General features: G+C 40.6%; 1 protein-coding gene across 5 annotated transcripts in view; it reads right to left on the reverse strand.

The window, feature by feature from the left end:
* Positions 1 to 18,267, reverse strand: part of Arhgap21 (Rho GTPase activating protein 21) — a 122,328-nt gene that overhangs the window by 23,338 nt on the left and 80,723 nt on the right. For 3 of the 5 annotated variants that reach the window (XM_034509890.2, XM_076939596.1, XM_076939592.1), the window contains 4 exons: positions 16,587 to 16,641; positions 12,659 to 12,688; positions 9,420 to 11,310; positions 53 to 211 (listed from right to left, as the gene is read on the reverse strand). In XM_034509890.2, the coding sequence (XP_034365781.1) occupies positions 53 to 211; positions 9,420 to 11,310; positions 12,659 to 12,688; positions 16,587 to 16,641 (2,135 nt within the window). The remainder of the gene's footprint in view (positions 1 to 52; positions 212 to 9,419; positions 11,311 to 12,658; positions 12,689 to 16,586; positions 16,642 to 18,267) is intronic. The other 2 variants (XM_076939594.1, XM_076939593.1) reach the window with 1 other exon arrangement.

Genomic DNA, 18,267 nt, shown 5'->3' on the forward strand with positions numbered 1-18,267 from the left:
ATTGTTCAGCATGCACTGTGAGGTATGGTGTGCAGACCCACTTTACACGTACCTTGGTCGTGGGAGAGCTGACGTCGAATCAAAGGAGCAGAGGTTGTGAGGCTGGGGGGAACCGTTGCAATGGAGGGGACCTGGGAGGTAGAGGCGGAGATGACAGCAGATGCAGGAATGTGTGCAATCTCGTGGTCGATGCTAGGACTGGTTGGTTCATCTGAAAGGAGGGAAAACAATGACTAGAACCTGAAAAACTCCAGAGTCCACTACTGTTACCCGAAGAGCTATCAAACGGCCAGTCAATGACACAGCTGGGTTAAAATTCATCCCACACCACCACTCCTCAAGTGATGCCAATAACTCTTAAAAGAAGAAAAATGAGTATTTATTCCTAGCTAGTAAATAAAAGCAAGCAATGTCTAGGAATTCAGAACCCAAATAGACTAAAGAAAATAATCAGACATAACACAAAAATTCCCTTTCAAGTCCCTCAGTTCCTGTGTCCCATGTCATCATGTGTCCGTTCATCTCATGCCGTCACTCCACCCCCACCCCCCCTTTAATTTTTGTAGGAAGATAGCAAAGCCCAATCACTAGCAGCCAGAAGTTCCATGCTACCAGACCATTCTACTCTATCTGGATTTTTGTAGGGGTTGGGATTTAGCTCAGTGGTAGAGCGCTTGCCTAGCAAGCGCAAGGCCCTGGGTTCAGTCCTCAGCTCTGGAAAAGAAAAAAAAAAAAAAGACAAAATAACAACAACAACAACACCCCCAAAAAGGTAACTGGATTTTTGTGTAAATCACAAAAAGGTCAATTCTGTGCTGTGAGTCTTTACCATCTCCAAGTCTCTCATCATCTGTCAGACAAATGTGTGTGCATGCATGACATCTAACATTACTGGTGCTTATTATGTGCTAGCACAAGTAAATGGTTTACATATCCCACTTCCTTTAATACAAAGCCCTCAAGCTTGTGACTTTGCAGGCTAACTCAACAGTGTCATCTAAAAGCAAGCCTGACAGAGTCCTACTCAGCACCTGCCTTCCCATTAGTGAGCTTCATTCTAAATTCCTACTTTTGTAAAAACATCAATTATTTAAGTGCTAATATTTTAGGATAAGAGAATATGATTTAATAAGAGGCTAGTACTATATAAATGTTCCATCATGAAATCCTTTACCAATAAATTATAATTATATAAAACTGAATCTTGATTATTTGGTTCAGAAGGTCAAAAACAAATTGTAACAATATCCTATCATTTTAATGATCAGTATTTTAGCAAAAAGAACTAATGAGAAATTGTAACATTTCTATTTTATGGATAAAAGCAGTAAACGTTGATGATCATGGTTTTGCAGGTTTTTTTTTTTTTTTTAAAAAGAGCAGCTGTTTAAAATTTTAGCCAAATAAGTGATTCTGAAAACATGTCTGAGCTACTTTTACTAAACACGTATGACAGTATTATGTATCAAACATTGAGAATCCAATAATTCTTTGTTCAAAAGTAAGGAGACTTGCCTGAAGAATATAAAATTTAATTTTACAAGAACTAGTATAATTAAAACTATAATTATGATTTAATTTCTTGAAAATGTAACTTTTTTCAAATGATGTATACATAAAGTAAGTTTTAAAAATCTAGGGGCTGGAAAGATGATGGCTCAGGGTTAAGAGCGCTGGCTATTGGTCCACAGGAGCAAGGTTCAATTCCCAGTACCCACATAGCGCCTGACAACCATGTGTCCCCAGGGAATCCACAGGCACCAGGCACACATGTGGTACACAGACATATGTGCAGGGAAAACACTGCTGCACATAAATAAATAATTTAAAATTTTAATTATTATTGTTGAAGCTGTGTATGATGTTTACATGTTGGCATGTGTGCCACAACATGTGTGTGCAGGTCAGAGAACAACTTTGTGCAGCAAGTTCTGTCATCTACCTTGACATGTTTGAAAAAGAATTTGAAACACATGGAATATAAATCACCTGAGTTTCATGTGTCTGTTTTCAAAAGGGAAGAAGAGGGATAATTTTCTGTTTCAGTGGAAGAAACACTATCACGATCATTTCAGTATTGTTTGCATTTTTAATAATATACATCCTTAATCAGTACGTTGAAAAAGAGGCTATAATTTTTAAAAATATAACTGCTTTACCTCAAATTTAGATTACTCTGAGAAATAAAATTTTTATTCTCTTTTAGATTATGTACACTTTTCTATTATGTTAGAGCTACCGGTTTTGAAACACTACTATATATGAAGACACAAAGTAATCCCAATACAGTAAGAGTGGGCAACTTCTGAACTCTTACCTACAGTATCTACAGAACATTTCATCCTACCACTGCAGGACAGACATTTTCAGCAGATTATGCAACTTTCTCTAGAAGAGATCAAATAACAGGACACAAAGCAAGTGTGAAAGCACAGGACTGTGGAAAGTATTTCCTGAATTCAACTGACCATGTGGGATAAAAACCAGAAGTCTGCACCAACAGAACCATAGAACAGCCAGGAACCTGTTGACTGGATGGTAAATGGGTCACCAAAGAAAGAAGGGAAAAAACTCCCCGAGTCAAATCAAAGTGACAGCACAATATGCAAAAACCTCCAGCTCCAGGGGACCCCACACCTTCTCCTGGCCTCTGCCAGCACTGTGCAAAGATAATTAGAGGGCAGAAATTAAATAGAAAGAAAAAAATACAAAGAACCAACGAAATAAAAAACTAATTCCATGAAAAGATAAACAAGTGAGCAGCTCTTAGTTACACTAAACAACAGGAACCAATCATGAGACAGCAAGAGAGCCATTACAGCTGGGAAAAAATGGTAACATCTTTTGTTTGCAGATGACATGATCATTGTGATGATAAATACTGTCAACATGCTCAGATATGGAATCACCATGGAAACAAACTCTCTGGGTGTGTCTAAGAGAATATTCCCAGAAAGGTGTAACTTAGTATGGGCAGCACAGGCAATGGAGAGGTGTGTCAGACCAAAACAGGAAACTCTTGAGTACCACCTTCTATCTGTCTCTGGTTGCCCGCTGCAGACAGTGCGACCAGCTGTCTCACTTCTTTGCCATGAAGACTCCATCAAAAAGCTTTAGGACATAGGTTGAGATGTAGCTAGGTTGGTAGTGTTTGCCTAACATGCATGAAGGCCTGGGTTGGAGCCCAGCTCTTCATAAAGCAAGTATGGTGGTACACAACTCCATTTCCAGCACCAGGAGATAAAGGCAGGATAAAGGCAGGCCAAGGTCATTCTCAGCTATAGAGTTCTAGCTCAGCCTGGGCTCCTGGGTCCCTATCTTGGAAATAAACTCAACAACAATAATAAAAAATAAAAACAACAAACTGTTATTACAAATAAATTTGGTCAAATTTCAGGACACAAAACACCACCAACATATAAAACAAACAACCACCAACATACAAAACTTGGCTGAATTTCTACACACTCATCAGCAGCTTTTGGGTTATTTGAAAATGTCATGAAAATAGTCCCATTTACAATTGGTTACAAAAATGAGAATCTTGAAAAACGAAAGAAGCAAATAATAAATGGTCACTGTATAAAAGTCATAAGGTACCAATCAAAGAATTCCATAAACAGCAGCTACAAGGATGCCTTGTCTTACAGAGGCTTGGATGTTGTGAAAAATGTCCATGCTACCCAAGCAATCTACAGTTTTGATGCTATCAGTTCCTGTGAAAAACCAACAGCCTCACAGATGAGACCGCCCCCTTACATCTAAAAGACCAGGTAGGAAGACTGGGAGATGAGGGCTGGGTGGTTTCTCCAAGATGCAGCTACTGGGGAAATATATCAATACCCAGAAGAAATCAGACCAGTTCTATATACAACAGCCAACTCAAAAGCATCACAGTCTTACACGTATGTCTGGCATGTACAAAACTACCAGAAAAGAAAAAAATGAGAAAAGCTCTGTGATGTTAATTTGGACAAGGATTTGGTTTTTTAAATAAGTCACCAAAAGAGCAGACAACACACACAAAAATAAATGGGATTATAACAAAATTAGAAGAAAATAATCAAAGTGAAGAGAATATACAAAAATGAGAAAAACCATTTACAAACTATACACTGGACAAGCACTCAAAATGTCTGGACTATTTAAGGGACTCAATAGACACCATCACCAATCAAATAAGCTGATTTTAGAATGAGCAAAAGATCTGACTAGACAATCACATTTCTAAGAAGATGCACACACTACCAGAGGCCTTTGAACAAACACCAGCAGAAAACACAAACCACAACTGCACTGGGCTATCACCTCACTCCAGCTATTACCCAGAAGACTCAGGTAACAAGTGTTGGCAAGGATGTGCAAGGTAATCCTCCCACGCTGTTAGTGGGAACATGCAGAACAGTATGAAGATTCTTTACCGAAATGAAAACAGAACTCCCATGTGATCTAGCAATCACACTACTGGATCCAAGGGGAGTGACATCAGCATGTTGGAGAGGCATCTGAATTCCCAGGTATACCACAGTGTTATTCACAAGAGCTTAGAGGGAATCAACTGAAGGGTCCACGGTTGGGATCAAGACACAAATATAATGTGGAGCAAACACGCACGCACGCTCCTGCCAGAATACCATGAGATGATATTAAAAACAACCATTATTTGCACATAAGTGAATCTGAGGGTGTGTTTTGCTAAGTGAATTAAGTCAGGAGCAGAAGGCTGTGATTTATCTCACATGGTTATCAGAGGCTAGACAAGAAGCAGAGGGCTAAGGAGAGACTGGCCAAAAGGCACAAAGCTTGGGTTATACAGGAGGAATAAATTCTGGAATTTTACAGCACCAGTGGGAGAGTATTAGCAATAAATTGTGTTCTCAAAAATACTTAGAAAGAGGTTTGAATGCATACGTCATAAAGAAATAACAAACGTTGAGAGGAGACGGAAATGCCAATCAACTCATCTACTCACTGTACAATGTATATGATCAAATATCACCTTGTGGGGCTGGAGAGGTGGCTCGGCGGTTAAGAGCACTGACTGCTCTTTCAGAGGCCCTGAGTTCAATTCCCAGCTAGCACAATGGTGCCTCACAACCATCTGTGGTGTGTGTTCAGAACACTCTTCTGGTGTGTCTGAAGACAGTTACAGTGTACTCACATATATAACATAAATAAATATAATCTTTAAAAAATATCACCTTGTATCATCCCATAAGCATTTACAACTGTAGATTAAAAATGAAAGAAAGCTGGGCATAGTGGCACATGCACTCGGGAGGCAGGGGCAGGAAGATGTTTGTCATTTCAAGGTCACTCTGAGTCTTCATAGTGAGTTTCAGGCCAGCCAGAGCTACATGAGACTCTGTCTCAAAAAAACAAAAAGAAAAGAGAAAGGTAGGGAGGGGGTGAAAGGGGAAGGGGAGACAAGGAGAGGGGAGGAAAGAGAGGGAAAAAAGGAAGAAAAAAAGAAAAGAAACAGAACTAAACAAAACAAGAGACAGGAGATGGAGAGGTGGTTCAGTGCTCAAGCGTACTGGATGCTCTGCTAGAGGAACCAGTTTCTAGTCACAGGTCACAGGTGTCTGTAACTAGGAAAAGCTTCTGGTTTTTTTTTTTTTTTTTTTTTTCTTTTTCCCCTTTGTGTAGCCCTGGCTGTCCTGGAACTCACTCTGTAGACCAGGCTGGCCTCGAACAGAAATCCACCTGCCTCTGCCTCCCAAGCGCTGGGATTAAAGGCGTGCGCCACCGCCGCCCAGCTCTAGGAAAGGCTTCTGTAACTAGTAATGCCCTTCTCTGGCTTCTTCAGGTACTGCACACATGTGCTGCACAAACATACATGGCGGCAAAAGACCATTACAGATTTTTTTTTTTTTTTTTTTTTTTTTTTTTAAATAAAACTGAAAGGAACTTTTTTTCCTACACCCTTTGCCCATGTCCCTCTTCTCTTAGTCAACACCCTGTGTTAGAGCAAGGTGCTCTAGTGTAGGGGACAGAGGGTCAGCCTTCAAAAATAAACTGAGTTCTGACAGAAATATTTAAAAAACCATTCAAATGTAGCAAATATCCTTTTTTAAAAATTGAAATCAACAAAAGTAAATAAAAATACATAAAGCTCCATTCTTGTTTTTAACAAGACAGATCTGTGTGGCCTAGCCTACTCTGTTTCCATTTTATAAACCGATAATCAGTTTGGCTTTTCTATTTGCCTAAAAAGGAATCTGAAGGTTTCCTCAAGACATAGGTAGAGTTGTAAAGTATATGTATATGTGCAACAGATTTTCAAACTACTGCTAATAATTAATATTCTTGATTTAGAAGGAAATGTTGAACTTTTCTACATCACTATAGTTTAAGACTGATGTTACAAGTTCAATGTGTAATAAAATACAAAGGGAACCTTCTGCCTATAACACATTAGTTCTGCCTGCTAGACAGCTAAATAAGTGAATGGGCCCCACACTGATGTTTTGGGAAGACAAGGCACTTGGTATTTGAGGGCACTAGTATCTAATGTTTTCAAGTAACAACAATCAAGATAAAAGAAACTGTAAGGCTGTAAGTGCATTGTGTGCCGCATTTATTAGCCTGCTTATATACAGAATTATACAGATGACTACTCTAGATCTTAGTTACCGGCTACTTTTTAATGAAATAATTGATTTTTATTTTATCTCTGTACTTCATAGGACTAAACAGATTAAATATTAATAGATGATAGCCAGCACTTAAAAAAAAATCTGTCATCTGATTGCAATATTCTCACTATGCAGGAAGAAAATGTGATGCTGTCATTGTGGTAAGATCTTAGTGGCCTGTGAAATACAGCGTAGGACTTTAAATTGAAAACACACAGCCCAATCATCAGTCCAGAATTTCTGTTTGTGGACAAAAGGAACGAGTCAGCAGGTTTGGCAGTAAAGACGCAAGCACGAGTGTGGGTCCAAGTCTGGTTGGAGCCCTCCCCACAATGCTGAACATGAAGATATTCTATTTATAAAACTCTGACACCATGCAGACTCCGCCTCTTAAGCTGATTTGGATACTGACACCTAACAGTTAGCAGCTAAGTTTCTTGAGAAAGAAAGAGTAAGAAATACTGTTCACTGACAGCCATCACTTTAAGAGCTAAGGGGAATCTTTCACCAACTGGTAAGACGAGGACCTGTGTAACTCGATGCAGGTCCCTCTTCACAATGTGCTCTGTAGAAAACAATGCCCCTGGAGTGTGCCCAGCACTGAATTAAGCTAGCCTAGAGCCCAAGTGCTTTTATAAAAAAACACCTTTATAAACTTCTCATTTATAAAAATGGAGACAGTGTTAAGTGAATCTATCGAAACTGTGTATTTGTAGATGTCTCAGGACTGCACAATCATTATGACATAATTAGCCACCTTCCTTCTTTTCTCTTCCCTCCCTTCATTTTCTTTTTGTACATTTAATCATCTCAAAGCATCATTCATGTTATCAGCTGCTATGTTAACATGTATCTCCTGAGTGAGTGCCTTCTTTACCCAGGCAGTGCGCTAGGCACAGGGAACAATGATGTCAACTATATGTATAGTCTCGGCACTCAGGGTGTTGTGCTTCATAGAGATGTGCACCTGACTGCTGCCCATCTGAGCATGCATATGAAGCAGCTAGTTTAGATACAATAAGAAAAACCCGACTAGGTTTGGGATATCTGACTGGGCAGTGAAATACAGCCCAGCAGAGGCACCTCTGGTTATCTGTGCTGCCCCAAGCATGTCTAACAGATCATGAGATAGCAAGGAGTCTGGGAAGGTAGGAGAGAGGAGGCACATGAAAGATCCTAGTGGGAGCAAGATCACTGAAGAGAGCCAGAGCAGGGTGCACGGGCTCGCCACAGCAGACTCCATAGTTCATGTCTATTTTAGGTGAGATGGGAGGGAAACAGGAAGACTGAGAGGGTGTGACCTCCTGCTGGATGCTGTGTGAGGACAGTACTAGGGGAAAGGGAGAGGCTAATGACTCGTAGGTAGGACAGGTGATACAGACTACGGTGTGCACCTGAAAACGTTCCAAATCCTTCCCCAGATTATCCCTGTAACAAAGTAAATGCCCACATAAAATCCACAGAGGTATAAGGCTAAGAAGGAGAAGACACTGCTAAAATGCAGGGCTCATTACTAATGGTCACAGCTCTTATGATGGTTGATAGATGCTTGGCCCAAGGAGTGGCACCATTAGGAGGTGTGGACTTGTTGGAGTAGGTGTCTCACTGTGAACATGGCCTTTAATTCTCTTGTCCTAGCTGCCTGGAAGTCAGTCTTCTCCTGTTTGCCTTTGGAATAAGACATAGAATTCTCAGCTCCTCTTGCACCATGCCTTCCTGAACACTGCCATGCTCCCACTTTGATGATAATGGACTGAACCTCTCAACCTGAAGGCCAGCCCCAATTAAATGTTGTTCTTACAAGAGTTGCCTTGGTCATGGTGTCTGTTCACAGTAGTAAAACCATAAGACAGCTCTCCTGCCTCATGTTTTCGTTTATACAAAACTCGGTTTGTTTTAAACCTCAGTGAACCACTAGAGTCTCCAGTGTTCACTTACAGGAACATGAGTGCGAGCTACCTACAGGAGCAGGAGTGACTCAAAGGTAGCTGTATCACCAAAAGGCCCATCCGGTGTGGTGACCACTCAGGAGACCCTGCCCAAGTCTTCCCCAACAAGCGTTTACTACAGACAAACCAAGGGCAAAGCCTGGCTGCTGTTGATTCAGGTACATCAACAACTATGAACAACGGCTCTGCTGAGCCTCTTGACCACAGATGGTAGGAACTGATTTAACCAAGACTAACAAAAGAGGCCGGGCGGTGATGGCACACACCTTTAATGCCAGCACTTGGGAGGCAGAGGCAGGTGGACTTCTGAGTTCGAGGCTAGCCTGGTCTACAGAGTGAGTTCCAGGACAGCCAGGACTACACAGAAAAACCCTGTCTTGAAAAACAAAAACAAAACAACAACAACAAAAAAGACTAACAAAAGAGGGCAGAGAAGCTCACATGTAAACCCAGAGGGCCCTGGTCAAGCAGAGGAGACAGAACCATATATTCAAATCTAGCCTGGGCTACAACACCTTGTGTCAAATACACACTAGATGCAAGCTTACTTTTAAAGGAAAATGGCTAGTAGAAACATATTTAAGATGGAAAAGGAGCCAACTGCTCTGACTGAAGCACAACTTATACATTTAGAATGGGCTCCTGTGGCTTAGTGCCCGTCTAGATGCACAGGGCCCTGGGGTCAATCCCTGGCATTGAAAATAAACACGTATACAACACTTAAAATGCTTTAAACGCATGCACAGTTTAAGATTCCTGTGCTTATGGAATACAAATACTCCTTTTCTTAAAACACTAGCTGATGCTGTGCACTGCCTCTGAATGAGCTCACCTATAAAAGGGATGGAAGCCAGGGAATCACCAGGAGGGCTGGTGCTTGAAGCCTTCCTCTCCTCCATTCTTTTTATATGGACCTCTCTGCGAGCATCATTTGGCAGCCAGCAGGTGGTGTCTGACCCGGTCTCCTGGTCATTCACTGCCAGGATGTAAGACTGATGTCTTAAAGGCTGTGGCGTCTGGCGGCCAGACTGGGGTTTCTCTCTTAGGATGACAGAGTCTTTATTATCTAGCACATCTGGCTGCTGAATTTCAGCCTCCTCCAAGTTCAGACCTGTATTCCTTGGACTGGCAGGTAATTCTAAATCTGATGCCCCCAAGTTCTCACTGTGCTGAGGACTGGTCTTAGCAGAAGCTGCTGGTAAACACGAAGATACCTCAGTCTCCAGCTGGTGCTCGAAGGTGTTTTCAGACCTGAACCGTGTCTGCTGACTCAGCACACTGTGTTGATGCAAATGATTGACAGGCCTTTGGTCTTTCGTGGAAGCCAGTGAGTGCTGGCTGAAGGATGGTTTTGAGATAGGTGGAGGCAGTGCTTTCAGAGAATTACTTCGGACTTTCACGAGCGGGGACCTGTCTTGTGCAATACCCCGTGGCAGTGACATCCCACTCGTAGTTGGAAAATTTCTGTTGGAATGTGGTGGTCTTAGGTCTGGTGGGATTTTTTTAAACTGTGAAACAGGTCCCACTCCTCTCCCACCCAGTCGCCTGTTATCAGAATTAACAACAGGAACCACAGTCAAATTGGAGCCTCGGAAAGGCTTGTGCATTTCTTGCTGCCTAGGTCTCTCATGAATACCTCGTCTGTCATCCTGCTCAGTGAAGCCACTCCACTTGTAAGTCTGTTTTCGTTCCCCATTTGAGTCAGGGGTCTGACTTTCAGAATTGACAGCGGTCGTGGCTTCCCTCTGTCCCTCGATGTAATCCCAGGAACGAGTTCTATGATTACTGAAGCTAACAGGTGGGGAGGTCAGTGCTCCTTGAGACGCACTCCTTGGGCAATACTTCATCAGCACAGGATCTTCCAGTCTTTCCTGAGACACACTGCGCTGCCGGATCTGAACAGACTGGGGCACTCGGTCATGAGAGGTACTTCGACGTCGTACCTGCAGAGAAGTGCGGGTGGGTACCACCTGGTTATAGTCTGCTGCACTCTGAGATGCAGCTCGTAAGCTGTCCAATCTTTCCTGGATTGTCCGACAACCTATGTGCAATCTCCTATTATCAATGTATTCTTTGTAAGTCTTATAATTTTTCCAGTCTATGTGCTGATGGGAGTTTGCGGAATAGTGATTGACAGACACAGAAGGAGAATCCACAGCTTGTGATCTACTACTTGAGATTCCTTCTGAATGTCCACTGTAATTTCCAGATTTAAGTAAAATTCCAGAAGGTTCCAATGATCTGGAGCCTGTGGTCTGATGAATCAGATGGGCAGTGGGAACTGATGCCGGTGATGTGGTTCTTGACGCTGCTTTTGTAGAGGCCTGCTCATTTACACCATACCTTACCTCTTCAGTTCTATGTGAAGGACCTGACGGGTTGTTTCTATTGGCTAGCAAGTCTACCACCTTCTCAGAAGGCACAATGACAGTCCTCACACTCTCATTGCAAACACATACGGCTGTGTTGGACTTTGCAACATCTGTTGGTGATGGAGGCACTTGTATTTCCATTCTATAGGCCCTGCCGGGTTGTGTCAGGACTGGTGTACTGCTTTGCTGTTTGTTCGATAAGGAGTCAGGAGGAGATATTTCCACCGGCTGTGCCGTGGCTGAAGGAGTAGATGGTAACCAGGGATAGCAAACTGGTGGAGGCTCAGGTATGTTACGGGCATTGCCACTGTACGCTTCGTTGCCTTTCAGGTAGGCATCTTGAGAATATGCCTGTATAGAAATTACAGAGAGTGTCACACAATAATTTTCATGTTTGTCATTCACTATTTGACTACCCTACCTTAATCCTGAATGGTGCTCACTATTGCATGCATGTGCAGCACAGCACAGGGGACATTCTTAAGAATCATATTCATTCTCATTCATATTCTCATTCATTCTCTCTCTCTCTCTCTCTCTCTCTCTCTCTCTCAATCTCTCAATCTCTCTCTCTCTCTCTCCATCCCAAATGCTTCCCACCCATTCCCCTTCACAGAGTCCCTCCCCATCTCCCTTCCCCTTAGAGGACTCGAATAAACTGTTGAACATGCTACATACCCACAAAAACCGGCAATCATTAGTTTTTTTTCAAAAGGCTCAGGACACATAGCAAATGACCAACCACACAGAGCCATGCTAATTCTAAAGTCTCCCCATTTAAGCTTTAAGATTTTTTTCAGCAGTCAACATGTTAAATGGCTGCCTATTAAATCCCAGCAAAAGAAGATTCCTAATGTTTACAAGGAAGAAGGTCAAAATAGTAAGAGCCTTACCCAAATACATTGTTATTTAAGGCAGTAATACAAATTAAACATGTATTGAAATGACTAGTCAATTAACTACAAAGAATTAAAAATAATCCATCTTTAAAATTAAGCCCCTAAAGAGCCACAGAAAATATTTTCATATTTAAAGTCAGTGAATGTGCGTGTTTAAGAAATTAAGTAGCACATACCAAAAGCAAAAAAATATGAAAGGGGCAATTCATGTTTCTGATACAAACTTTTCATATTAAACTAATGCAAACATTACTTGATAAATTTATTTTGTCTTTTACTTTTGAATCTTTCGGTTACTAATAAGCATGCATGCAGCTCATGTTTTTAAAAAAGCTGTTATTTACAGAATTATCTAACAGTACTTTCAAAAATTTAAGAACTGAAATTAATTAAAGAGATTCCACACAAACAGAGCTCATGGATGCCACACGAGACTGTGTTTGGCTCCAAGGCAGTTAGGTGTGGTGCCTATCATCCCTGATCAAGCAGGCTAATCCACAAAGCAGCACATCCTGCCTTTGCAGCACACAGCTTGCAACACTCAAGTGCAGCTACCAAATAATGCCAAAGGGTTAGGGAGAGAGAGAGGGAGAAGGTGAGGTACTTAAGAAAATACAGATGCATATAAATATGCTTTAACGAGTTACAGAGGGCACAAACACAAACAAAGAGAGAGGAGAAAGGAAATCATTATCACACACACCCTCTGCACATTAGTACAGTTAAACAGATTGGCTTGTTACAAATCTCTATGAAACATGACTTTAAAAGCAAGGAAGCGGCTACTGTGCATCTCTTACCAGTGCTGTGACATCCTTTGTAAATTGCAGCTAGCAGAAAATAGGAAAACATAGCAGAAGCTGCTTACTGGTATACAGACAGAATCATGTTGTCATATTGGTGCTGGAAACAGCAAGCTACAAATACATCTATACTGATTTCTCTGGAAGGTACCAAGAGAGGTAAAAGGCAGTGGAGCGAAAGAATAACTTCAGAATCCAATCGGGTATCTGGTTCTCCAGCTTTTATCTGGTTCTTATTGAATTTGTCTCCCACTCTTGGAAGAGAATACGGCTGATAACACACATCGACAGGCATTTTCTCCGGTCTGCACTGCCATCTGGTAATCTGCCACAAAGCTTCCCTTCACCGTCAGCGGCATCACTGCCTCTCTTTCCCTCTGAGCTCCTTCCATCTCTGCTTCCAGAAGACTAAATGAATGCTCTATTATGCATTAAAGTAGTGCAACCTCCTCCTTCCCTGGTAAATCAGAGCACAACCACAAGCTGCCAGCTGACTACGGGCGGTTTCACTGTGGGACAACTGTTTTGTTTAGATTTTTCCCTCAAAAATTAAGATCTTTCAACACAATGTCCTTTATAATGTTTTATTAGTTTATGAAATAACTGACTAGCTATAAAAATATCACTTCCAGAGTAAAACTTTTTGTGGTAATGGCTATTATAGAACACAGTCTGGAATGCACTGAGATATCAAAGCTAAATCTGTAAACATACACACACACACACACACACACACACACACACACACGCACACACACATGCACACACACACCATTATTTTTATAACATAAACGCTATTCATCTGAACATGAAGTGTGTATCGTGGGTATGTACCTGGACATAATAAGCCTAGCTTTTTCATGCTAATCATTTCCAAGTCACTGCTTTTCTGTGACAAAACATAGTCTGGAAGAGAGCACTGTGGACTGCCTTGTAGTGTTTTCTGCAGTGGGCTTGTGTAATCTCCTGCGCTGCCTGAAAAGGAGGGCAGGTCCCCACGGCCTGCAATGTCAGGGAAACTGGGGAGTTTTGACAATCCTCTACTGCACTTAGAATACACTGGATTTGAAGAGAACAAACATGCTTACTCCTCAGGAAGCCCATTTCTATCCCCACCGGTTTTAATACAAAAAATGGCTTTTTTTTTTTTTTTTAAATGAAAAAGCCATTCTGTGGCAATTTAAAGGTAACTCATTTATTCAAATGTGAGGAGAAACGTTATCTGTAAAACACTTTAAATTTCTATAGTCTTCTATAGTCTTGGATAGGATCAGAATGCAGTTTTTTTGTGGTGAATGAGCACTGGATATAAAAACATTATTTTACTAGATTGATAATTCTAACATGCTGATGTCTGTCACTGTGTGGTACTTCCTCTCTGAGCTTGGTTAATAGGCATCAAATCTTTCAATGAGTAATCATAGTCCTACATGTGAATGCTTTAAGTAGCCTTCAGGGAACTTTTAGTTTTCAGTGGGTACCAATTAAATGGCACAAAATACCCCTTAAGCAAAACAAAGTAATTATGTTCTTATATAATGGTGTCAATTTATATTCTAATGTGATGATATTAAGTCATTCAGTATGAAGAAATTTACCTGAAATTATATGATCACTGTCATCAATATGCTTAAGAAATGGCTTTTAAGTACTCTTAACTTCAAAATACGTATAGGTCATTCTGATAGACAAAGACAACGGTGACATCCTAAGATAGAACACCGTCAAAAAACCAAGTCCAACTGTTGGACGGTTAACTGTTGGACAGTTAACTAATGGATGGTTAACTGTTGTATGGTTAACTATTGGACTGTTAACTGTTGTATGGTTAACTGTTGCACAGTTTTCTTTTAGTCCTTTATATAACATTCTACATTTATATAACATTTATATAACATTCTACATTCATTCTTGAGCTTTTTTACTCTTGTACTTTAATTTTATCTCACAGTAGTTTAAAAGCTTGTATCTTCACGCTGAAGCTAAACATAATAAAAACAGAAAAGTAGTAACCGTACAGAGCCTACCAGACACCAAAACTTTTAAAAACAAACTGTGGTGGGGGGTGGGGGGAGTGAGAAAGACAAGACAGAGAATTCCTCAGCCAAGATCATAACTGCAAAGACCCTATCAAGCAACATTTATTACTATAAACAATCTGGGTCTTCAGTAGAGGTACCATGACTAAGACCATCCAAAGATAGCTGTAGTAACTTTCCAGAGTAGTTTATACCAATCACACCAAAATCACTTAGCATACCTTATATAATAAGATATATTAACTTAGCATAGTTATTATTAACTAGTTACAAAAATAATAAGAAGAAACAAACAAACAAACAAAAAGAACAGGGTTTAATTGCATATGCCTGTAATCCTAGCACTTGGGAAATAGAAGTAGAAAAATCAAAAAAAAATCAAGACTAGCTTTGACCACACAGTTAATTCAAAGCTAGTCCAGGCTACACGAGACCCCAATCTAAGTTAAATGCTCTCTGGAATAAACAAACTGAAACTCTTGCTTATACAAGTTCACCTTTACTAACTTAATGACGTCATCTTTGCGAAGGGCAGGGGTGCATGCCTGCCTGTGGAGTAAACTGTAAGCTGACAAGGCAACTGTGAGTGTGGGAGAAGAGGGTGGCACCTGTGGTACAATATTTATTTTTATATAATAGTCTTATTTTACTGACTCATTTCACAAAACCCATCCTATTATTACAACTCACAGGGCACTACCCCAGTGTTTACAGCACTTGCTTATATGTGGAAAGATCAGCATTACAACAATAACAATTTTTTTAAAAAAGCAACTGCTGCTAACTTATAAAACACAAAGGAAATTTCTGGAATTAGGATCCTACTCTCACTTCCCTTAAGATTTGACTGACATTGGACAAATGTATATTTCATTTAAAATAGAATGTTATGCTGATTACAAAACATATGAGTGTTTAAAAATAGTAACGAATTTAACAAAAAACATGATGGCAAATAGGTCTCGGGACTTGGGTCCCAGAAATGCTGAGTTACAGGAATACCTACGGCAGTAACTATGTGAACAAAGGCAAAACACCAGCACACATATTATGTGGTGGCAGTTTTGAGGGTGGCTTTGGTTTCAGACCAGCCTCAGTCCAAGTGGTTAAGACCAGTGTTCTCATCTTTCCTACTGCATTAAACAAGCTGCTTAACTTATGAGCTTCCATACAAAATAGCATAGAAAAGACTTCCAGGACCAAACATCTAGCATACTTGAGTATCTTCAGAGTCATGAGGGTTGATTAAATTAAATTAAATTTAGCCGAGTCCACTGAGTAGATGCACATCTTAGGTTGGGCCAAAGAGTTGGCTCAGCAGTTCAAAGCACTTGCTGCTTTTGTAGAGGGCTGAGGTTGAAGTCCCAGTACCCACAAGGTGGCTCACAGTGATCCACAAATCTGGTTCCAGGGAATCTGACATCCTCTCCTGACCTTGCTGGACACCAGGCACACATGTGGCATACATACATACGTGTGGTGCACATACAAACATGTAGGCAAAACATTCAGACATACCAAGTAAAATCTAAAGTGCTGTGGGTCATGAAGCCAGAATGAACTGAACAGTCCACTGTGAACTTAGAGGTCGGGGAATTAGCGCAATGGTAGAAAGCTTGCCTAGCAAGTTCAAGGGCCTAGGTTCAGCCCTCCGCTCCAGGGGAGTTAGCTATGGAATTATACAACAGTCCCATGTCATTAATTCTCAATAATGGACAATAGTCTCTCTCTTTTTTAAAAATGTTACAACATACAAAAATCCAATTCTGTTAAGTGAACCAGGAGATTGTGCTTTCTAGACTCTTTTAAAAATGCAATTCACTTTCCTTTCAAGATTTTCTTACGATTCATGTCTACCAAACAATGTCTATTTAGAGTAAACTTACCACTTGAAGAATGTCTTCATCCTTTGGCATAACACTGAGCTCTAGTGTAGTGTCACTGAAACCGAGCACAATAATGTCAGAGAGGCAAGCGACTGAATAAGAAACTGTAACTCCGAAGATCATCACTTTCAAAACCAAACCATACGAAAGACACCACTGGAGCAGACTTCGGTGGCACACAAAAGAGAGTACCCCACATAATGGCATGACCCATTATAATATGCCACCAATTCAGAGATAAAAACTCGTATTAAACAGTTTTAGGACAAAACGCATAAGAATATCAGAATATGATTATTTGTCTTATGGATTACTTTAGTAAGCCATAAGACAAATTACAGGGTTTTAATCTCCCAGCGTATCAACTTAAACTTTATTAATGCAAAATAAGCAAACCTTTTCTAGTAATGTTTTGATTTTTTTGTCTTCATCTTCCTTTGGTTTTTTTTTTTTTTTTGTGGTTTGTTTGTTTGTTTGTTTGTTGAGACAGGCTTTCTCTTTGCAGCCCTGGCTGTCCTGGACTCCTTTTGCAGACTAGGCTGGCCTCAAAGTCACAGAGATCCACTTGCCTCTGCCCACTCAGTGCTGGGATTAAAGGAATGTGCCACCTTACCTGGCTTGTTTTAATGTTTTAAAGTTCTGGAAACTAAACTGTAGCTTGCCCCTCAATGTAACAATTTTAAGCAAATTTTAATCTTCTAACTTTTAATCTTCCTAACTTTGAAAATCCCATCTCTGCTCAGAAGTGAAGATCATCCGTTCACCATGGCTTCTACTAGAATAAGACAGTTTCAGCTATTTGTTTTATGCCCAAGATTTAATCTTAGAACTTTCTAGGTACAGCTTACAGCCTTTTTATGCTAACACTGCAAATTTTTGTTAGATGTGGTGGAAAAGGTTCCTGAGATTGCACAGGCCAGTGAGATGCTGGAGAGTACCAGGCACTGGTCTGATCTCCAGCACAAGAAAGAAGCCAGGGGAGGAAGGAAAGAAGTCAGAAAGAGAAACTGAATTTGTGACCTGGATTCATAGTTTAGATATAGTAGGGGTACTGGGGCTATCTAACCATTATCCTAACCTCCCTCAAAGATTAAGAAATAATCCCCTCCAAAAAAGAAAATTCCAAAATTCAGTAATTTTCCAGTGTCTGTTTAGTTAAAGCCACAGGTGCCAGTCCATTAACAAGGCCGTGCACGTCAGCAGTTACAGCTGCTTGAAAACATAGTGCACAGAACAGTCCTCAGCGGTGACACAGCCCCTGGCTATCAGCTGCCTGGCTGCTGCTACAAAACTTTCTAAAGGGAAGTATGATCACAAACAGCTTTTAAAATTGTTTGTACTGGCTGAAAATGTAAGACTTTCATTTCTGTGTTACTCTGAAACAGTATGTGGGTTTGGGAGGAGATCAGGCTGCATACTGGTGGGCTGGTGTAGTGGTCTTGGATACTTGGGAAGGAACAATGTAACTTCTCTCTTGCTGTTTCTACAGAGGCTTTGCCTCCATAACCTGTACTATACTCGAGACTTGGCTTCTCTAGGAATTTCATTAAATATTAAAACACCAAAGAGAATATTCTGAGATCAATTAATCATGATCATGTCATTTAATTGAAAAATATCACAATGCATTAGGACATTAGTATTAAATAATTCAAATTAACGGTACAAATTGCTTTAGATA

The sequence above is a fragment of the Arvicanthis niloticus genome, chromosome 8 (assembly GCF_011762505.2).
Source record: "Arvicanthis niloticus isolate mArvNil1 chromosome 8, mArvNil1.pat.X, whole genome shotgun sequence".
NCBI lineage: Eukaryota > Metazoa > Chordata > Mammalia > Rodentia > Muridae > Arvicanthis > Arvicanthis niloticus.